The sequence below is a fragment of the Antechinus flavipes genome, chromosome 1 (assembly GCF_016432865.1).
Source record: "Antechinus flavipes isolate AdamAnt ecotype Samford, QLD, Australia chromosome 1, AdamAnt_v2, whole genome shotgun sequence".
Lineage (NCBI taxonomy): Eukaryota > Metazoa > Chordata > Mammalia > Dasyuromorphia > Dasyuridae > Antechinus > Antechinus flavipes.
This window is the reverse complement of record NC_067398.1, coordinates 347,202,678-347,226,748: the sequence shown is the minus strand read 5'-3', so window position 1 is coordinate 347,226,748 and position 24,071 is coordinate 347,202,678. Positions and strand designations below refer to the sequence as shown.

At 34.7% G+C, this 24,071-nt stretch overlaps 1 protein-coding gene across 5 annotated transcripts in view; it reads left to right on the top strand.

The window, feature by feature from the left end:
- ZNF532 (zinc finger protein 532) overlaps window positions 1–2,842 on the top strand; it is a 115,124-nt gene extending 112,282 nt beyond the window's left edge. For 4 of the 5 annotated variants that reach the window (XM_051969565.1, XM_051969566.1, XM_051969563.1 and 1 more), the window contains one exon: window positions 836–2,842. In XM_051969565.1, coding sequence (XP_051825525.1) covers window positions 836–1,330 — 495 coding nt within the window. In that variant the 3' untranslated portion in view covers window positions 1,331–2,842. The remainder of the gene's footprint in view (window positions 1–835) is intronic. The other variant, XM_051969567.1, reaches the window with a different exon arrangement.
- Window positions 2,843–24,071: the final 21,229 nt, after the last annotated feature.

The window sequence follows — 24,071 nt, the reverse complement described above, 5'->3', positions numbered from 1 at the left end:
AGACTGAGACATGGAAGATTTAATAGCATGTTTTTAAATTGCATCTGAGGTCCCTGGTTTCAGCAGATGTGGAACACCACTTTATCTTCCTGAGTACTGATTATCTATTTCCAGCATTTGGCAACAAAGAGGCACAAGACCTTTGTCTAAAATAAGCATTTTAGAAAAAGTAGAATGAGTTTGGTATTTTCTTTGTATTACTTTTCATTCCCCAATGAAATGGGGGGAATGAATGTGGATAAACTGAGCACAGACTTCAATACCAAGTAGTCCTTTACACTTGAGGAAACAGATTCAGAGTAATTAAGTGACAAAAAATAGCAAGGCCCATCACAGAGAATAAGCATCAGAGCAGGGTTACAGTCTTTCTGGTACTCTATTCAGCAAGATTTTTTGTTGTTGTTCAGCCTTTTCAGTCATGTTCAACTCTTTGTGACTTCCTGTGAGGTTTTCTTGGCAAAGATACTGGAGTTGTTTGCTCTTTCCTTCTCCAACTCATTTTGCTGGAGGAAAACTGAGGAAACTGAGGCAAACAGGATTAAGTGACTTGCCCAGAATCATCCAGTTACTAAGTATGTGCAGCTGGATTTGAAGGTCTTCTTGACTCCATATATTGAATAATGACTAGCAGTAACATAAAGGACAGCATGAGAGTGAGATCACAATTTTGGAAACAGGGTCAAACATTTTCAGAAGCTTGTTTGTTTGTTTTTAAATTCACAATATCATCTTCTCTTTATACCGACTTTAGCTCAATCAGAGAAGACCATTCTTCAGGAAAATAGCAGAACTATCTTAATATGATCAATGTTTTTTGTTTGTTTTCTCTTATCAGGCCCCCAGTCCAAAGCGGAAATTAGAAGAACCTGTTTTAGAATTCAGACCCCCACGGGGAGCCATTACTCAGCCATTGAAGAAACTGAAGATAAATGTTTTTAAAGTTCACAAGTGTGCTGTGTGTGGCTTTACAACAGAAAATCTCTTACAGTTTCACGAACATATCCCTCAGCATAAGTCTGATGGCTCTTCTTACCAGTGTCGAGAATGTGGCCTTTGCTACACCTCCCATGTCTCTCTCTCCCGGCATCTCTTCATTGTCCACAAACTAAAGGAACCTCAGCCAGTGTCTAAGCAGAATGGCTCTGGGGAAGATAATCAACAGGAAAACAAACCCAGCCATGAAGATGAATCCTCTGATAGCCTGATGTCAGACAGAAAATGCAAAGTGTGTGCAAAGACATTTGAAACTGAAGCTGCCTTAAATACTCACATGAGAACACATGGCATGGCCTTCATTAAGTCTAAAAGAATGAGTTCAGCTGAAAAATGAGTATTCCAAAAGGAAAATCTCTCTCCACATTGGAATGGAAAAAACTTTTTTTGTTACAGAAAGTTTGCAGTATAATAGAGTTGACAGTACTGTTTAGGCTGTTGCAATATATTCTCCTTAAATGTATCCTCTTCACCTCATCGTATATACCCTCAATAAGTATTAAAACAGTATTTGAGTTTAAAAAGAGTTTGTATATATTTAAACTAATAACTTTTATACTCTTTGTTACGTGTTTGTATCAGTATTTAGTGGAAAATGTTTTGAGTTATTTTTTGTTTAGAATTTTTCTTTTTTGTACTAAGTTTCTTTAAAAACAGAGTTCTTAGCACTGGGGGCAGTTCCTTGGATTCAGATAAACTGTTTTGTACGCCATGAGTTTGAATGATTTAGCTTATTAAATTACAGGCTAACACAATGCCTTTTTTAGTATTTTTTATTTTTTAGAATTCACTACATAATTGTAGCTGGTTTTAGGTGTCAAGAACACTAGGCTCTTCAAGTGTCTTAGCACTAGTACTTGGTGTATCTACTTTGAAAGACGTATGTGTGCGCCTTGAAACTCATCATTGCATATCTGTGCATCTCTAGGTATTTTTAGGGCCATAAGAGAAAGTTTTTTTTAAAGCAGCCTTGCAAATAACCCACTGGTGGTGGATAAGAATTTAAACCAGGCAAATAAAAGGGAATGATGTTTTCCTTAATATTGTCTGTGAAGAGAAAGGGAAAGAGTCTATTATAAAATTAGCTCAGAAAAAATTGTGGACTGGCAAAAAAAAAAAAAGATTTTCGTATTTATTTGCAAGACTTTTAAGATCACAGGGATGTAAGCTTGATGAAAGGGCTGGACTGCTGTAGAAGAAACAAATATGTAACTAGATCAATAGATTTTTATACAGTCTGGTTTTTGTCTTGTAATTTATTAAACATAGAGACAAATTAAAAAATCAAGTATTTCTTTGGCTTTTAAAGGAAGAAAATAGTTCATTTAACCCTGTGCTGTCTCAAGAATTGACTTTTCCTATTCTGGGTGCTAATGCCAAATGTTCTGGTACTTAGAGTTAGGATGCACAATTAAAGCTGCTACCTATCAATGTGTTAATACAGCAGCCTATAGAATCACAATTGGCCATTTCAGATTGAGCACACAGCTGCCAGGTTTTCGTTCTGTCATTTCAATAAATATATCTAATATTGGTAGTTATGCTTTAATGAAGCACAGTAAAGGTACTGTTCTGTCCCTTCCATATATAGTTCTCTGTGAGAGTTATATTTTTTGTGTTTTTTTTTTTGTTTGGCATTTTATATCTTGTATTTATCCCTAAACAAGTTTTGTACTTTTTTTTAATAAAAAAAACTTTTGTGTATATATAGATACTTGCATGATATACTGTAGTTATTGTTCCGTTCCTTAAAGGGTCTTGCTGCTGTCAGATGTTATACACTACGTTCATTATAACTGTATTAAACACATTTCATATGTAAATAAATGTGGCACATTTTGCCCTTGTGCGTCTGTGAGTCATTTTTATTTATAATTCAATTCTGACAACTTTATGAACTTTAGAAAGTTATTAGTTCCTGAAAAATGGACTGTAGGAATAAAAATTTTTAAATTCCCATTCTAGAAATATAGAAGTGCTCATTCCCATTACCAGTTGGTTATTTGAGGATCTCCACTATTCAACAACTATTGAGTCCCACTGCTAGGTAAAAGGCAGTATATTAGGCTTTCTCAGGATATGTGGTTGATTTGAGGGTCAGGAAGGGATAAAGATAAGGAAGTGCCTATTATGTTCTAGGCATTAATACTAAGTGCTTGACAAATATCTTATGTGAGCTTTGCAACAACCCTCTTATGTAGATTCTGTTACTCTTTTTTTTTTTTTTAACAGTTGAGAATACTGAGGCAAACAGGCTAAGTAACTTGTCCAAGTCACCCAGTTAGTGAGTATCTGAGGTTAGATTCAAATGATGGTTGTCCTGAATCCAGGTTCAGGGTTGTTTTGTTTACTGAATCACCAAACTGCATTTAGGAAGGTTACAGTTTAATGGGAAAATGAAATATATACAAATAGCTGTGTTACAAAGTAGAATAATAATGGCCTTAGGACAGATATGATAAATAATAACTAGTTAGTATTATATAGTACTTTAACAATTGCAAAGCACATTACAAATTAGCACATTTTAGCTGCACTTAACTGTGGCAGGTAAAAAGGTATCCCCTCTTTAGAGATAAGGAAACAAGTAGATTGAGGTTTAGTGACTTATGCAGGTTAGTAAGCAAGGCTGGATTTGAACTTGGGACTTCCTGGCTCCAGATCCAGCATTAACCCTTGGAGCTGGGAAGCTAGGTGGTGCAGTGGATAGAGCACCAGCCCTGAAGTAAGGAGGACCTGAGTTCAAATTTGACCTCAGATACCTGAGCAAGTCACTTAACTCCAATTACCTCAGCAAAAATAAATAAATGATGCAATTCCTAAGAAAGACAGGATTTCTGAGGTGAAGGGAAATAAAACAAAACTTTTTATATGTGATGTCATTAAGATGGGTTGGATTTGAAGGAAAAGTGGAGCAAAGCTGAGAAAACAGCTGGTCCTAGACTCAGGCCCATAGGCCTTCCAGTCAGTCCATTCCCACTATTTAGAATGTCCACAAAACCCATCTTTGTTTTTAAGTTCAAATCTGGCTTCATATACTTACTAGCTATGTGATCCTGGGGGAGTCACTTCATCTTAATTTTCTGTCTCTCCCTCCCTCCCTCAAATTTAATTCACTAGAGAAAGAAATGGAAAATTACTCCAGTATCTTTGCCAAGAAAATTCCACAAATAATATTGGTGTTTTGTGAGTCAAAGGGTTACAAAGAGTCAGATAGAACTGGACAACAACAAAGATGGGGGATATGGTCATCTTCTAAGTGATGGGAATTGCCTACCTAGAAGGCAGAAAGGTTATGGAGGTTAAGGCATATTCATTGACAGTATTCATGGACCAGTTTAGCCAGAGAAACAGCTGTGCGGAGGGACACAGTGGCACATAATAGTAGGAAGGTAAATTGGTTTTGAATCTGGATCCTGGCTTAGGAATTTCAACTATTTGGAAATGAATAGGGAGCCAATAGGGATTTTTGAATGGGAAGTGATCATTACAAGATAGATTAGAGGAAAAATGGAGTAACATTGGAGAGAGGAGACTAGTGAGCAGATGTGTCATTGTGATAGCTGAGAGGTAATAGACTCAACTTTATGTGATGTGACTGTTTATGGAAAGTAAGGAGCTCATGGAAGATATATGATAACTAAAATCAAAAGAATTTGGCAGCTAATTGGATTTATTGAGTGAAGGTGAAGTGAAAATTATTCCAAAATTTTGACTGGGCAAAGAAAGATTTTGCCAAAAAAGTTGGGAAAGATAGTGGAGTTAGTTTTAGACATTTATATATTTTTATCAGATATGTATTCATTCTTTGTTTTTACCTGTTGATATGAGTAATTATAAAAATAAATATTCCCAAAACAGGTAGTTTTTAAAAATTAGTCTCAGAAAAATAAGTAATTTCAGATGCTATTAATTCAGTGTCTGATGGATACTGTTTTTCTTAAAAGACTTTCTCTAAAAGCATCTTCTATTGGCCTATGAAAAATAGTTTATTTCCTTAAATATGAGTGGGAAAGAACTTTGAATTTTTGAGTTCTTTTTTTAGAGTGGTTCATTAAAGAATTCTAAAGAATAATATTAATAATTCTAAAGAAGCCTCAAAGTAAGGCCAGACATCTTATTTCTAAGATGCTTAACCAAATTTGGAGTTTGCCCATAAAAGGCAGCCAAGAGTTTAAAATTATATAAGGATATTTTACATTAATATAGTCATCTTACAGGTCTTAAACTATCCTATTTCTGTATAACGTTATTGAAAGGAAAAATAGAAAAGGAGAATAAGAAATTAAAAGTTTTTCATGAATAGCATAAAAAGGAATGATTTAGTGATTTCCCACTTTGTCTTCCTGATAAGTACTTATAGGATCAGTCCCACCAAGAAGGAACAAAAAATACTAAATATGTAGTGAAACTGAAGTTTAAAAAAAAAAAAAAAACACCTCTTAGTTTAATTTAACCAGCACCAAGATTCTGGGGCAACTAGGTGATACAGTAGACAGTGCTGAGACAGTAGTTGTAAGGATTTGTTTTCCTGAGTTCAAATCCAACCTCAGACACTTACTTACTGTGTGACCCTAAGAAAGTCACAACCTTGAGTTCCTCATCTATAAAATTTGCTGGAGAAGGAAATGATAAGCCACCTTAGTATTTTTGCCAAGAAAACCTCAACTGGGGACACAGATGTGACTGAAATATAACTGAACTAACAAGATTCCAGGTTGTCAGTCTGAATTTTTGCCTTTTATCTTCAAACAGATTCAAAATAATTTTTTATTCAAAATAATTAGCTCTTCATTTATTCCTACTTTGTTTCATTCCAGTTTTATAGAAAGTTCATCCTACGGAGCTTCATGAATATTGGCACTTGACATATGGTAATGTGATGTGCAACTCAAAGTGCCTTTTTATTCAAGAATCTTCTGGGAGGATTGTATACATGTTAATTCTCAGCTTCTCTCTTTGCCAAAATAAAGTATTATTTTTCTTCTTTGGATAAAGGAAATAATGTGCATCCTAGGCCTGTTTTCTTAAGAGCTAGATTTAGTAGGAAAAAAATTTATTTTGTCTGGAATACTAGCTATAATTCCTTTTTAAAATATCATTTTATTTCTTTGCATTGGAATTAAAAGGCATTTAGAATGAAATTGGGCAGCTAAGTGGAGAAGTAGGTAGAGTGCTGAGTCTGGACTTAGAAACACTTATTTTCCTGAGTTGAAATGTGGTCTCCTATGTATACTTGGGTAACCCACTTATCCTCTGTTAAATCTGTTAAATGGATAATCACACTTCACAGGGTTGTGTGGATCAAGTGAGGTATATTTGTAAAGCACTTATCATAGTGTCTGGTGCATAGTAGGTACTTAAGAAATGCATATTTCATTCATTTTCTTACTTTCCCTAGTGGACTATAACCCACTGTGGAATCATGAGTCAATTAAAGAATGAAAGTTTATTTCTCTCATCCCAGGAAAAAAAAAAAAGTAAACTTTAGGTCAAGGATTATTGTCTTATACTGATATTCAAGGATGGATAATATTTAGGATGAGAAAATTTCAGTTTCAAATTACAAATTAATTTTTTCCTTTGTGTGTATATTCACACAATCTTAGTGAGAAGACATGAGAATTGATTCTAAATACAATTTGTCTTTTCTCCTTTCCCATCTGTGTCTCTTTATTATCTCCATAAATTGGAGCACACATTTTTTATGGTGAGTTATAGCTTACAGAATGCTCTCCCCTAAATTAACTTATTTGATCTAAAAACTATCATTGTAAAATATGCTTTTTTTCCCCCAATTTATAGATGAGGCACTGAGGCTTAGGAAAATGATGTAACTAGTCAGTAGTCACACAGTCACAGAGTATAGCATCAACACACACAAATCAATGCCTTCTTATTCCAAGTCTAATGCTTGTTCTGTTACTGTGTTTCTGCTGCTCTGATGTTTGTGTGTAGATATATATGTATATACATATGTATATTTATATATACATACACACTGCATATGTATATGTGAACAAGTATATGTATATGAGAGAGGTGTGAGGAACCATATTATACCCATATTTAGTTATCCTCTATAATCAAAGATAATTTAATAAAATCATAATCCAGAAATGGAAGAGACCCTAAAGATCATCTAGTCCAATTCCCTAATTTTACAGGTAAGAAAGTCACAAAGGTGTCACAAAGGGTCACATGGTAGTATGCAGTATCTTTTTTTTTTTTCTGTCTCCTCAGAGTATGTTTCAAGTTTAAAAAACAATCTGTTTTTGTCTAGTGCAATAGAGCACTGAGCTGGATCTTGGAAGGCATGGGATCAAAATATGTGGGACCTTAAAGGAGACATTTAACTCTGTTTATCTCAGTTTCCACATCTGTAAAATGAGCTGGAGAAGGAAATGGTAAACCACTCTGGTATTTTTGCCAAGAAAACCTCAAATGGGGTCATGAAGAAGCTACTGAACAAATATATAACTGACACACTTACAGACTACACGAAGAAACTGTGTGACCCTAAACTTAACCTCCATCTGTCTTAGTTTCCTGTACTGTAAAAAGGGGATGTTAATAATCTTTATTCTCTAGCATTGTTGTGAGGATAAAATGAGATATTTGTGCAGCCCTTAGCAAATGCCTGGCACATATTAGGCATTTAATAAATGTTTGTTTTTTCCCTTCTCCCCTCACTTTGGGCATTAGATTATAGCAATCATAGGTTAATTATCATCACAAGATTGTTGCTTTTCAGATTAAGGATCCCAGAGAAAGATCAAGAGAGGTGAAGAAAGAAAATGTTGGCTCTTTAGATGTTATTTGTCCTTCGTTCTCAAAGAGTCCATGACATTAGGGAGGTGATGCCGTGGCAGGCAAGTGATTTGTATTTAAGTGATGGAGGGCTATGCAAGGTCACCTGCCTCAGTTTCCCCTCAGGGCACTCTGGGTCCAGTGGCCAAATATAGATTGGGACAAGTGCAGATGGCCCTGAATGCAGTGGGAGACCTTGGTCTTTTTAAGCTAAGATCTTTACAGGTCTCAGTGAGATACTTGTCTTATTACAGACTAAACAGTGTTGACAACTGCCTTTTGATGAACCGAGAAAACGGTTTATAAGGCAATTTTGTGGCAGAGTAGGTAGAGTACTGGGCCTGGAGTCAGGAATACTGGGTGCAAATTGACTCTCAGACACTCAGTAGTTGTGTGATCCTAGGCTAATCACTGAACTTATGTTTTCCTCACTTACCTCAACTATATAATAAGGATAATAGTACTTACCTCCCAGGATTCTTGTGAGGATTAAATGAGATATTTGTAAAGTATTTAGCACAGTGCCTGGCACATTGTAACCATATAATATATAAATGACAACTATTATTATTTATATCACACAGGAACAGCATCAACACAATCCTGTGGACAGCTTCCATTTATGGAATCAAGTTTTGCAATGAATAGAGATTCTGCCTAAATAAGGCCCTGCAATTTCAGTTGTTATTACAGAAGTGTCCTAGATGCCAAGATAAATTGAAATATGTGCCCTGCTGATGGCTGAAACAATTGCCCTGCTTAACCCTGTATAGAACTCTCAGCGGTTTGTGGTTTCCACCTGCTTTACAATCTGTCTAATATTGTTGACACTGTGCTTAGCACTACTTTTCATTCTGTCACTTTAAAGGCAAATATTCTGAATGGATTTATGTATGTGTGTGTATATATATATATACACACATATACGTATATATTACATACAGATATACATATCATGAAGATTTTTTTCTTGATTCAACAAAAATAAAAGTATGCTTTCTCAATTTACTTACAATGTTAAGATGCTTAATAGTTTTACTTTATTTGTGAAGTTTTTTTTCCTTAAAATACATTCACAATGCCATAAATATGTATGTTTCTTTCAATAATATGAAACCCAATTCATTCATGTCTTCCTTTACTATTCATATAATTTGTTCACATTTTCCCATAAACTAAAACTTTCCACTACAAACAGTCTACCTAACTTATTGGGGGCCTTCCTTACTTTCTCTTGTAATTAAGATCACACCAATAGTTCACATGAACCATTTGCCTCTCATCCCTGGACCTTTCCAAGAAACCTGACTTCCTAGCTTTTGCTTCTACATTTTCTTGATAATGTCTTTACTCTAGACCTTCTCCAAAATTCTTTGTCATGTGTTCCATTCTGATTACACTCACCACAGACAAATATTTTCTACCTCTCATCAGATATTTATTTTCTTTCTTTCAGTTTGTCCTTAAATACCCTCAGAATGACTTTGTTTAATTGGATCTCTTGCCAAGTTTTCTTTAAACTGATGTTATACTTGATTGTTCCTCTCTCTTTTTGAGTTGATATTGCTTATAATTTTCTACAGTTCTTTTCTGTGAGATTTTCAGGAAAAATGATTCGATTCTGAGTTGCTGTTGCCTTTGGCTGCTGCATCTCCTTGTTTGATAAGTTGTGATTTTAATTAAGACACTTTTAAAGTTCTTTCTTATGATGACAATGGATTTACATTTGTTAAATATCCCTCTGTGAATCATTATAATAAGTAGAGCTATTTCAAAGATTCTGAAACATTCTTCAGAATTAAAAATAAAATAAAATTATATTTAAAATTTTTAAGTGAAAAATTTCTGCAGAATTAGTAATCATCAATAAATGCCTTGTTGTTGCTTTAGGAAATAATACTCAAGTATAACTTACTCCCCATCATTTATGTCACCTATTTGGTAGCATATTGTGATTGAATTAACATGGGATTTGGAAATTGAGAGTTGGGGTTCAAATTATGATTTTTGCCTACTGTTTATGTGAACATGGATAAGTCATTCCCCTTTTATTTATAAATTAGAAAGTTGAATTCGACCTCTAAGAAATTTCTGATTCTAGATCTTTGAGCCTATAAACTTGAAATGCATTTTCCTATAGAAATAATATCATCTATAGGGATTTATTGATAATTCAAGTTGAAAAGATACCTTAATTTGGCCCTTCTTCCTAATTTTACAAATGAACAAACAGATGCAGGGAAATGTTTAAAGGCTCCCACACAAATTTGTGTTGAAATATTGAATTGATAATTCAAGTTGAAAAGATACCTTAATTTGGACTTTCTTCCTAATTTTACAAACGAACAAACAGATCCAGGGAAATGTTTAGGTTTAAAGGCTCCCACACAAATTTTTAAAATTCCTTTAATGCATTTGAAGAGAACCTTTCTCAGAATTCTCCCAGTAAATTTCTTCTCCCATTAGTTTTGCCTAAGAGAAGAATTAGGGTCTTCCCTATCCTTATCCTTATTAGGATCTTCCCTATCCCTCACTTCAACTTTTTCCAAGTTTCTTTTTTCTGGTCTAAGTTGAGGTGCCAAGCAGCAACAGGAATGGTTCAAGGAGGGGGATGGAATAGGAAAAAATACTCAGGAGCAGACCATTCACATTTAAGGTAAAACTTAACTTGATGTACCTCCATGACTATTTTTAGAAGCTATTGCCTATGTTGATGATCTATCATTATACCTTGCACAGTGCCTAGCATATACTTTAGAGATTAAAGGTACTGGAAATCATGTGAAATACAGACTACTTGCTCTGTGCTATCTACGTATGTTCTTGCAACATAGTTTTAATTTTTGTCAGTGCAATCATATTCTAAGTGAATCAGCTTTTGTGTGTGGGAATAGGTGTGAACTATATATAGCTATTTAAAGCAAACCTTTTTTTGTTAATCAAATTCATGTTATTGTTGGGGACCTAGTCATTGTCTTCAACTGTCTCAAGGGCTTGTAAGTGATTTGGGGTTTGCTCAGTCCACAACAGAGACAGCTCTATGTGAGAAAGGCCTTGAGGCATTAGTGGTGCAGGTGCTGCTAGATGTAAACATATCTACACATGCTTAACTGCAGCCATGTCCACCAATCAGCAACTGTTGTTAATTCGAGCTGTTACAACTGAGATGCCCAGGGGAGGTGAGGGTGCAGGTGTGTTGTAGACTGGAAGCAACCTTACATGAAGCACAACTAGACCCAAGGTACTTATTAATCACAGATCCCTCCCAGAAACAGTTGAGGACTAGGTGCTTTTAAAAAAAATTATTTTGAAGTTAAGCACACAACAGATACAAAAGAAATAGTATTTCCATATAGAAAGCAGGACACAATGTAGAATTATATATGAAACTGCTAGTTTCTATTTCATACCACTTGGGTTAATATATATGCATATATTGTTTAATTGTATTAATTAAATTAATTAAATCTATACATAAATGTGTATAAAGTTCCTTACATTCCTTTCATCCTTTCATACTGCATGTTTTTGTTTCCTTCTGAAAATCCTTTTTATTTTTTGTGTTTGTTCAAATTGTTCTCTTCTCATCTCACTGATAACCTCTCTCTTGTCTTATTTCCTATTATTAAAAACAGAGAAAAAAATCTTTGTAACAAATCAGTATAAAACAGCAACATGAATTCCCAGAGTCCCCATATCCAAAAATGTGTTTCTCTTTCTGCACATTCAGTCCATCACATCTTTGTTAAGCCTCAAGGGATGTGAGTAGTCTTTGCTTTGATGAGAGTTCTTAAGTCTTTAGAGATGTTTTTCTTTATAAAGTTATTATCTTTGCATATCTGATTCAAATTCTGTTCACTTTATATCAACTTCTGCTTGTTAGAATGCTCAAAATCATCTCTTTTTCATCATCTTGCATGGCAATACTATTTCATTACAGTCTTATACCACAAATAGTACAGCCTTTCCCTAATTGATATACATCTTAAATTCCAGTTTTTCTTTTTCTCCTTTAATCCCTGTTTTGTGATCAGAAAGTTTATTTTACTTGTAACTATTGTCCTATTATCCTCCTTCTTACTCCTCCTTTCCATATCCTCATTCATTGTCTGTTGAGTTTAATTGCTTTCCATACAAAGGTAGGAGTGTGTGTGTGCTGAGCACAGTAGTCCATAATTCTTTTTAAATTTATTTACAAAACATATGCATGGGTAATTTTTCAACATTTATCCTTGCAAAACCTTCTGTTCCAAATTTTCCCTTCCTTCCCCCATCCCCTCCCTTAGATAGCAAGTAGTTCAATGCATGTTAAATATGTTAAAATATATGTTAAATTCAATATATGCATACATATTTATACAGTTACCTTGCTGCACAAGAAAAATCGGATCAGAAGGAAAAAATACCTGAGAGAAAATAAAATGCAAGCAAATATTAACAGAAAGAGTGAAAATGCTATGCTGTGATCCACACTCAGTTCCCATGGTCCTCTCTCTGGGTGTAGATGGCTCTCTTCATCACAAGATCATTGGAACTGGCCTGAATCATCTCATTGTTGAAGAGAACCACCTCCATCAGAATTGATCATCATATAGTCTTGTTGCTGCTGGGTACAATGATCTCCTGGTTCTGCTCATTTCACTCAGCATCAGTTCATGTAGGTCTCTCCAGGCTTCTCTGAAATCACCCTGCTGGTCATTTCTTACAGAACAATAATATTCCATAACATTCATATGGTATAATTTATTTAGTCATTCTCCAGCTGATGGGCATCCACTCAGTTTCCAGTTTCTGGCTACTACAAAAAGGGCTGCCACAAGCATTTTGGCACATACAGGTCCCTTTCCCCTCTTTAGTATCTCTTTGGGGTATAAGCCCAGTAGTAACACTGCTGGGTCAAAGGGTATGCACAGTTTGATAACTTTTTGAGCAGAGTTCCAAACTGCTCTCCAGAATGGTTGGATCTGTTCACAACTCCACCAACAATGTATCAGTGTCCCAGTTTTCCCACATGCCCTCCAACATTCGTCATTATCTTTTCCTGTCATCTTAGCCAATCTGACAGGTGTGTAGTGATCTCTCAGACTTATCTTAATTTTCATTTCTCTGATCAAAAATGATTTGGAACACCTTTTCATATGACTAGAAATAGTTTCAGTTTCTTCATCTGAAAATGGTTTGTTCATATCCTTTTGGTTCATAGTTCTTTATCCATTTCAGATAAGGATGCAGTTCATCTGATGTCCATTTCTCTCACTTTTTCCTCCATGTTTGTATATTCTTGTTCTCACACCAATTATGAGAAAATAAAGTTCCACCTCTTTCTTCTTCTCGTCTGCAATATTCCTTTTCTCTCCCTTTTCTTTCCCTTCTTAAATCCTCAGAAGAGAATCAATCCACCTACAGGAGCCATAATAAAATTTTGCTTTCAGTTTTCACTGCTGAAGACATTAATGTTTTCAAAGGAGACTTGTTTTCTTCTCCTCCTAACAAATAGAACTACATCATTTCAGGGCCCCTTCCAATTACTCAAATAAACTTAGCTTTCTAGATTTTTTATTCTGGTATATTTTAAAGTTCTTATTCAATAATCTTTAAAAGTATAAAATAGTTTCTATTAAATCAAATTAAAAAGGTTTTGTACAAACAAAACGAATGTAGTTAAGATCAGAAGGAAAGCAGAAATTGGGGGGAAATTTTTTACAGACAATTTCTCAGATAAAGTTTCTCAGATAAAAGTTTTGTATCTCTAATATGTGAAGGACTTTATAAAATCTGTAAGAATACGAATCATTCCTCATTTGATAAATAGTTAAAAGATATAAACAGGCAGGCAGTTTTCTTTTTTTTGAAAATTTTTTATTAAAGCTTTTTTATTTTCAAAACATATGCATAGGATAATTTTTCAGCATTGACCCTTGTAAAACCTTGTTTTCCAAATTTCCCGCCTTTCCCCTACCCTCCTCCCCTAGATTGCAAGTAATCTAATATATGTTAAACATGTTAAAAATATATGTTAAATCATATTACATATGTATATATATTTATACAATTTTCTTGCTGCACAAGAAAAATCAGATCATAAAGGAAAAAAATGAGAAAGAAAACAAAATACAAGCAAACAACAACAAAAAAGAGTGAAAATGCTACATTTTGATCCCCAGTTCTCTTTCTGGGTGTAGATGGCTCTCTTCATTACAAGATTATTTGAATTGGCCTCAACCATCTCATTGCTGAAAAGAGCCACATCCATCAAAATTGATCATCATATTGTTGTCGTGTACAAAGATCTCCTGTTTCTGCTCATTTCACTTAGCATCAGTTCATGTCTCTCCAGGATTCTAAGAAATCATCCTCCTGATCATTTCTTAGAGAACAATAATATTTCATAATATTCTTATACTATAACTTATTCAGCCATTCTCCAACTGATTGATGGGCATGCACTCAGTTTCCACTTTCTTGCCACTATAAAAAGGGCTGCCATTTTTGCACATGTGGTTCCCTTTCCCTACAGGCAATTTTCTAATGCCTGTTTATATAGTTATATAAAAAATTTATATTTTTATAGTTATATAAAAATTATCTAAATCATTATTGATTAGAGATATAAATTAAAATAAACTTGAGATATCATTTTATACCTACCAGATTAGCAAAAATGATTGAAGGAGAAAACAACAAATGTTGGAAGGCATGTGGAAAAATTGGGATGCCAATTCACTTTTGTTGGAACTGTTAACTGATCCAACCATTTTGGAAACCAACGAGTTGTTAAACTTCCTATACCCTTTGATCCTTTATTAAGTCTATCTCCAAAGATGATTAGGGAAAAAGAAAAAGAACCTATATGTTCTAAAATATTTATAGCAGCTTTTTTGTGGTGTCAAAGAAATGGATATTGTGGTGATGCCCATCAATTGGGGAATGGCTGAACAAATTGTTATATGTGGTCTTGATGGAATTCTTCTGTGCTATAAGAAATGATGGGCTCAGTCAACTTAAAAAAAATGAATAGACTGGAATGAAATAATAGAGAAATCAGCAGAACCGACAGAAAGCTGTATATAGTAATGGCAATATTATTTTAAGAATAACTTGAGTGCCTAAGTCATTTTGACAAATTGATTACAAAAAGGAAGATATCTTATCTGCATCCCAGAGAAAGAATTGTATATATGAATACATACATTTGTATAAACACATTTATTTCTAATGGTAGCCCTCTAGACTGGGGGGGGAGGGAGGTGAGGAAAGGAAAAAGGGGGGAAATTTTATTATGTATTGAAATGGAATAACAAGTAGTATTTAATAGATTTGCAGTTTCATCTTTTTTTATTATTCTATGATGTTATGAAAATTTCCTAAGTTAAAAATAAAAAAAGAAAATCTTCTCTTCAACTAAAAATCCATTTCTTTTTTCTGTAGTATTACACTCAGCTTTGCAGAATCAGTTATTTTTGGTTGAAAACGCATATCTTTGTATTTTGGAATATTGTATTACCAAGTTAACTGTCATTCTGCATAATAGATGCCAGGTCTTGTATGATCATAAGTGTAGCTCATAGTTATTTGAATTTCTTATTTTTGAATGCTTATGACATTTCTTCTTTGATGTGGAAGCTCTGGATTTTGGTTATGACATTCTTGGTGGCTGCTACTTATTTTTGATCTCAATTATTTGGGTTCCTTTGTTAAGCTGCTTGGGGTTAAATGCCTTCAGGAAATAGTTAAGGTTCAGAGCATTGGATTTGCATGAGTTTTTATGGCATTTCAGGAGAAATAATGCAAGGGTCCTTGTAGTCTTACTAGGGTGTCCATTCTGAGGGCCATCAAACCCATGGGGCAGCTAAATGACACAATGGACAATGGCCTGGAGTCAGGAAGAAGTAAGTTCAATTTTGACAGCAGACTTACTGTGTCACTATGAGCAAGTCACTTAATCTGTTTGCCTCAGTTTTCTCATCTGTAGAATGAACTGCAGAAGGAAATGGAAAATCATTTCAGTACCTTTGCCAAGAAAACCCCAAATGGGGTCATGAAGATTCCCACAGGACTGAAGAATAAAAACAGGAACCATGCCCACATTGGTTACTGCCACTATTTGTGGCTTCCAAGGTCCCCTGATGTGGGCTTTCAACCACCCAACTTTCTGGGAAAGCCCTCAACTTTTGCTGACTCCAGATACAGAGCCCTGCAGGCTATTAGTGCCTCTATTATTTCTCTGATCTTGCTGGGCAGCTACTGGCTTGTTTGCAGGAATATATTGGAGCCAACTCAAGCTCACTGAGCTAATTGTTAAATTTTCAGAAGCTGGCAAATCTACAAACCAGCACTTGATTTACTATTTTGTTGACTGCCTAAACTTTAAAAAGTGATAGGGAAAATGTTAATAATGCAGATTAAACTTGAAAGTGTGTCAAGGCATACATTTTTCCCTCTCTGGAGTGTAGGTTGTTAAACATTTACCAGCACATCCCTGATTATTTGTACTGGTGGTTTCAATTACCTATTGGAATCTGGTTAACGTTTTGCATAGTTCTGAGCATAGAAGAGTAACTTACTGCACTTTCTAATTAGAGTCCTTCATCATTAATCTGCCTGCTATAATTTTTAGGTTTTTGTTGGCTTTGGTTGTGGAAAAGCTTATCTCCATTTGGGCATCCATCTTGGTTTATTTAGAATCAATGAAGGGTCGAATGCTGGTGATCTAAATAAACTACTTTTTTTTGCCAAAGGAAGGGTGTTTCATTCTTGAGTTTCTGGGAAAGTGGGAATCTCCAGAGAGGAGTAGAATGAGGGAAAGATAAGGAAACCAGAACAGCTATACTTTGTCTTTCTGTGTTTATTTTTAAGTGTATGAAAGAAGTCAGAACAGGTCTGAACTAGTCAGGTTGCTTAAGGCAGTGATTGCTAGTGAAATCTGGTGCTAGACTAGCTTAATTAGGCTTTTGTCTAGGAGTGAGGATCTGAAGTTCAGCCTCCCACTTGTCATCAGGGAGGAATATATAGATAAAAAGACAAAACTCGAAAGAGGGATTAAGTGTGTTTTACATTCCAAAAAGAATCAGAGTCAACAAAAGGGTCATGAGAAGGCAAATTTCAACTCTGTAAATAAGAACTTCCTATAAAATTTAGATTTTTTCCAGAAAAATGAAATGGTCTACTTGTGAGTTGAAGTCTGGCACTGAAGGTGTTTAAGCAGAAAATGGATGACTTAGTAAAGCATAGAGTATTGTGATAGAAAGAGTAAGTCTCATCTCCAATATTTACTGCCTGAATGCTCTTGGGCAAGTTATAAGCTTCCTGAGGTTCAATTAATTCTTCTATAAAACAAAGGAGCAGTATTATATGAATTCTGAGGTCCTTTCTAGATCTGTGACCTTCTGATATCCAGGGCTTCATAAAGGAGATTTAACCGTTAGATAAGTTAAATTAAATGTTCTTTACTGGCCCATTCAACTCTATGATTCTTTTTGTTATTTGGTCATTTCTCAGTCATACTCAAACTCTCTCTGACTCTGTTAGGGAGTTTCTTGGCAAAGACACTGGAGTGGTTTGCCATTTCCTTCTCCAGCTCATTTTAGAGATGAGGAAACTGAGGTAAATGGGATTAAATAACTTGTCCAAAGTCACACATCTCATAAGAATATGGGGCCAGATTTGAACTCAGGAAGATGAATCTTCCTGACTATAGCCTGGTGCTTTATCTACTGAGGCACCTCGCTGCTCCTCTACTCTAGGATATAATAATCATACTCTTAACTGTTCTACTTTGTAAGTCCATGTTTTGGACAGCCAGGTAGCTCAAAAAGTCCAAAAGGGTTACAAAGAGTTGGATATGATTGAAACAATTGAATAATAACAACAAAAGACCAATTTTGCACGTCATGTTTTCTTAGCTTTTAAACTATTTGTACCACATGATTTTAACAATCTATCTTTGTAAACAATAAAGTTTAGACTACCTTGTTTTCTGACTTGAATCTTCCTTCCTAAAAATCATGTCTACCAAAAATCTGGTCTGATTCAAAAATCAATCCTCAAGGAAATTAAGGACTTATATTTCTTTTTTTCTTTAAATATTGTATTTTTCCCAGTTACATTTTTTTTTTTTTTTTTTGCTGAGGCAATTAAGGTTAAGTGATTTGCCCAGGTTCACACAACTAGGAAATGTTAAATGTCTGTTTGAACTCAGATCCTCCTGACTTCAGGGCTGGTGCTCTATCCACTGTGCCACCTAGCTGCCCCTCCTAGTTACATTTAAAATACTTTTTACATTTGTTTTTAAAATTTTCAGTTCCAAATTTTCTCTCTTATTACCACTTCTAGTCCCCATTAAATGAGCACATGTGAAATTATACAAAACATTTGCATAAAAGTCTTGTTGTGAAAGAAAACATAGATTTCCCCCCTAAAAAAAACCTCAAGAAAAAAAGTATAATATATATGTGTGTGTGTGTATATATATATATGCACAGAGGGAGAGAGAGAGAGACAGAGAGAGAAAGAGAGACAGCGACAGAGAGACAGAGACAGAGAGACAGAGAGAGACACAGAGACAGAGACAGAGAGACAGAAAGAGAGAGACAGAGAGAGACAGAAGGAGGGAGAGAGAGAGAGAGACAGAAAGAGAGAGAGAGAGAGAGAGAGAGAGAGAGAGAGAGAGAAGAGAGAGAGAGAGAGAGAGAGAAAGAGAAAGAGAGAGAGAGAGAGAGAGAGAGAGAGAGAGAGAGAGAGAGAGAGAGAGAGAGAATGCTTCAATTTGTATTTGGACACAATAAGTTCGTTCTTTGGATATAGATAGGATTTTTCATCATAAGTCCTTTAAGGTAGTTTTGGATCATTGTATTACTGAGAAGAGCAGTACACAGTGGATCATCCTAAAACATTGCTATTATTTTGTCCATAGTACAATGTCACTTTGCTTGAGGACTTTCCAAATTTTTCTGAGAGCATCCTGTTCATCATTTTCCATAGAACAATGATATTCTATCATAATTACATATCACCATTTATTCAGCAATTTTCCAATTGATGGGCATCACCTCAATTTCCAATTTTTTATCCTGAGAAGAGAGCTGCTTATAAGCATTTTTGTACATACAGGTCTTTTTCCTTTTTTAAAATTTCTTCTGGGATTCATGTATAGTAATGGTATTTTTAGGATATTCATGATTTGGTAGCCCTTTGGACAGAGTTCATATCTTTTAATCCTTTATCAATTGGGGTATGGCTCTTATTTTTTTATAAATTTGACTCAGTTCCCTGTATGTTTGAGAAATGGGGCTTTATCAAAGAAAATTGCTTCAAAATTTATAATTACTATTGCTAACTGTATTTCCCTCCATTTATTCTATTTTCTTTCTCTTTTCACCCTAGGACATATATTTCTATACAAAGTTTCACAAAAAAATCTACATGTATACAATTATGCACAGATAAACAATGATTGTTTTCTTAGTATTTGTCTACTTTAAGGAAGATTCTATCTTCTCTAGAATAATACTTGGGGCAGCTAGATGACACAGTGGATTCAGCATTGTCCTGGAGTCAGGAGGACCTGAGTTCAAATGCAACCTCAGACACTTAACACTTCCTAGTTGTGTGACTCTGGGCAAATCACTTAATACTAATTGCCTCAAAAAAAAAAAATAAAAGAATAATATTCTGTTCCTGGCATATTCTTCATAATCACTGTAGACCAGTGGTATTAAATGCAAACAGAAATGGGGGCCACAATAATTTTTTCCTTGGGGTTTATTTATTTTTATGGTTAAATTTATGGTAATTCTTTAGCAAATAATGAGTGTTACCATTGAGTATTTTATGTGGAACATACTGTGGATATATAAAACCCCAGAATATAACAAAGGGCTTTCCAACTAAAGAAAACTAGGCTTCTCCATGTGACATGGACATTTTGATGTGCATAATTAATGGAAGCCAGGTGCTCTGGAGAACACATGAATCCAAAGATCTATTCCATTCAACAGTAAAAAGTTGTGTGTGAATTATCTTTCATGCTTTGTTTATCTTGGCTATTTTGCAGGTGTTAGAAAGAATAAAGACTCTCTCTGCAAGTTAAGAGAAAGAAGGATCACATTTTCCTCTGACACATAGTCTAAGGGCATTGCTGCATAAATATAGGGTTTGACTTCCAAGAAAAAAGCTCCAAGTGAAAAGGAAAATTATGATTCCCAAGTTTTAACACTTGGCTTCTTCTTTATTGATCTGCCTTTTCTGCAAGAAACCTGTCTTTAGAGTGCCTTCAAGACATTGCTTTCTGATCTGAATTCAGTGGTTACCAAGGCTTATGAAATAAGAAGTAAGTAAGGTTTGACAAGGTTTTTGGGGGGAGGCAGACTGCAGGGCAGTTATTGATGGGTAGATTTGGAAACTGAGCAGCCCAAAAACTGTGAAGTTGTTCATATTGGGAGATGTAGAGGAGTAGACTTGCAGTCAGGAGAGTTATTTATTGTAGGATGCTGGATAAATCATTTAAGCTCTTAATCTCATTTTTCTCTTCTATAAAATGGAATACCATTATAATAATTAGTATGTAAGATTTCTGTAAAACTAATAGGAGATCATGTATACAAAGCACTTTGCAAAAGTTAAAACACTAGAAAAATGCCATTATTATTACTATTATTTTAACATTCAAGAATTTCCAAAAGTAAAAAGACAACCAAAAGAGAGGAAAACAAACCTACTTTCCTCACTTGCACTGGGATACTGTTCTCAGTTTGATTATCTAAAAAAGAAGAGAGTTGCATTTATTCATTGATTCTATCTTGTAAAATGCTCAGTTCCAAGCCTATATTGCTCATACTCACTGTAGGCTAAATACCATTGTATTTGACACTATAGATATCAAATGCAAATAGAAATGGGGGCCACCAAACATGTTGAAAGATCTTTGCAGACAGCATTTTAATTTGAAAACCATATAACATTATTTATGTACTGTTGTATTTTTATTTATCTTGTTAAATCTTTTCCAATTACACTGGGAAATGGGGGTTTTTGTTTCTGAAAGTGAGTCCAAGTAATTACAAACCTAACTGAAAGAATTATCTTAGCACCAGCTTCTGTAATAGGATAAAAATTATTTCAAACATATGTTTTATAAAGGCCTCGTTTTCAAAATGTATAGAGAATTGACTCTAATTTATAAGAAATCAAACCATTCTCCAATTGATAAATGGTCAAAGGATATGAACAGACTATGATGATGAAATTGGAACTATTTCTACTCATATGAAAGAGTGTTCCAGATCGTTATTGATCAGAGAAATGCAAATTAAGACAACTCTGAGATACCACTACACACCTGTCAGATTGGCTAGAATGACAAGGAAAGAAAATGCGGAATGTTGGAGGGGATGTGGGAAAACAGGGACACTGATACATTGTTGGTGGAATTGTGAACACATCCAGCCATTCTGGAGAGCAATTTGGGAACTATGCTGAAAAGTTATCAAACTATGCATACTCTTTGATCCAGCAGTGTTTCTACTGGGCTTATACCCCAAAGAGATACTAAAGAAGGGAAAGGGACCTGTATGTGCCAAAATGTTTGTGGCAGCCCTGTTTGTAGTGGCTAAAAACTGGAAAATGAATGGATGCCCATCAATTGGAGAATGGCTCGGTAAATTGTGGTATATGAATGTTATGGAATATTATTGTTCTGTAAGAAATGACGAGCAGGATGAATACAGAGAGGACTGGCGAGACTTACATGAACTGATGCTAAGTGAAATGAGCAGAACCAGGAGATCATTATATACTTCAACAACGATACTGTTTGAGGATGTATTCTGATGGAAGTGGATCTCTTTGACAAAGAGAAGATCTAATTCAGTTCCAATTGATCAATGATGGACAACAAAAGCAGCTACACCCAAAGAAAGAACACTGGGAAATGAGTGTAAACTGCTTGCATTTTTGTTTTTCTTCCCGAGTTATTTTTACCTTCTGAATCCAATTCTCCCTGTGCAACAAGAGAACTGTTTGATTCTGCACACATATATTGTATCTAGGATATACGGTGACATATTCAACATGTATAGGACTGCTTGCCATCTAGGGGAGGGGGTGGAGGGAGGGAAGGGAAAAGTTGGAATAGAAATGAGTGCAAGGTATAGGGTTGTAAAAAATTACCTAGGCATATGTTCTATCAATAAAAAGTTATAATAAAAAAAATAATTAAAAAATATGTTTGTTGTTTCAAAAAACAATTCATTTTAACAAACATTTATGTTGACTCATTTGAAATGAATCCCAGTACTGAGTAGTAAGAAAATACTGTTTAATTTTGGCTTCTTGATGTCTGACCTAATCTTTAAAATGAATTCATTCTCTCATTTTTCAGACAATAAGTCCTGCTTCCTAAATAGCCCATAAAAATGCTATAAAGTGTTGTTAATGAATTTGTCCAATGACCAAAGGGGGTAGGGTGGTGGTAGTTGGGGAGAGAAAGTAATGAGTGTTGACCAAGCTTCTGGGCAGAAGAGATGAATAAATTGGTAAGTGATATTTTTGCTTCATTGATTTCCTAAAATTATTCTTCATGATCACGCACAAACCCAACTAAACAGAAAGGACTTAATGCTTCTCCTAGGGGATGGGGCAAAAAATATATGGAATTATAGAATTAATGCTAAATTATCTGGAAGGAACTTGCTGATTATCTAATTTATTCCTCTCACTTGACAGATGAAGAAACTAAGACCTAAAGGGGTGAGGCAGTTTGCCCAAGGCCATACCATATGTTTAATTTCTAAAGAGACAGTACAGAATGAACATTGATCTAAAAGATCTTATCTTGGGCCATGTTGGATTGTGAGCACACTATTTCAGGAAGAACGTTTATAAACTAGAGAATATAGAGAGAAAGACATCCAAAATGCCATGTGAGGAATTGAGGATGGTTAATTGCAAAAAAAAAAAAATTGGAAAGAATGTATTAATTATTTTCAAATTTTCCAAGTGTGTTTATGTGCAAGACAAATTCACCTCTTTATGTTCAGTTTTAGAGGGCAGGAGTTGGAACAATGAGTAAATGCTACAAAGAGGCAGATTTTGGCTCTCTAAGGAAAAACTTCCTAACAATTGGTGCTTTCTAAAGATACTGCCTTAAGAATTCATGGATTTTTCCTAATTTGTCTTCAGGAAAATTATTGGAGATGTTAGAAAGGGAATTCTTGATCAGGTATGGGTTAGATGAGATGGTCTGTGAGGTCCCTTCCAACTATAAAATTATTTGATTCCATGAGACAGGACAACTTGGGTTCTAGTCTCAGCCCTACAACTAATTAGTTATATAACTTTAGTCAAGTCACCTTTTCTCTTTGTATCTTAGTTTCCTCATCTATAAAATAAGATAGTTGGATTGATTGATTTTGTCTTCCTATGGAATACATCTCCTCCATTCTGAGTCTATTGATCATCCTCACTGTAGACCAGTAGTATCAACCTGAGATAAAGCTAGGGAACCACTAACCCCTGCCTAAGGATTCTTACAGGCATTATGTTGACTTAAGAAAGCAGATATAAACACTCTGTTTTGTTAAATTTTTATTTACTTTATTAAATGTTTCCCAATTACATATTAAACTAGTTTTGATTGCACTTGTGAATGTTGTCCACCAGTGTTGGACCTCTACTGTAGACAATATGAATGATTATCCTAGTGCCTTATACATAGAATGGTCTTAATGAATATTTATTGAATTTGTGATGTTAGTGGAAACCTAGAGCTAAGACAGAGATTGAAGGTATTTGTGTGTGTATGTGTGTAAAAAGTTCACTCTTTTCTAATATAGAATAATCAAATTGATTATTTCTGGTTTTTATTCCTGTTTAGGACCTGTGGCTTACATCATTATAAACATATAATAATAAATAAGGGTATACTTTCTTTTAAGTTATAATAACAATACAGGAAAATCCACTTGCACTGAGTGGCTTATTCATGACAGCAGGTAATTTGAAACAGTTGCCTTTTCTCCCAGCTGTCTAATAACAAAAGTTATTTTTTTTAAATATAAAAAAATTCCAGTAAGCAAATTAATTATTTGTTGTTATTGCTATTATTTCTGCTGTTGACTGGGAATAATCTGGCAAACCAAAGGCCAAATCAGTAGTCTGGATCAGACCTATTTCAGAGCAGCATCTGCTGAAGGGATGATGAAGCAGAACTTTTGTCTCTAGTTCCATTCCATTTCAATGATCTATTTTATTGCTTCATTACTTGAATATCA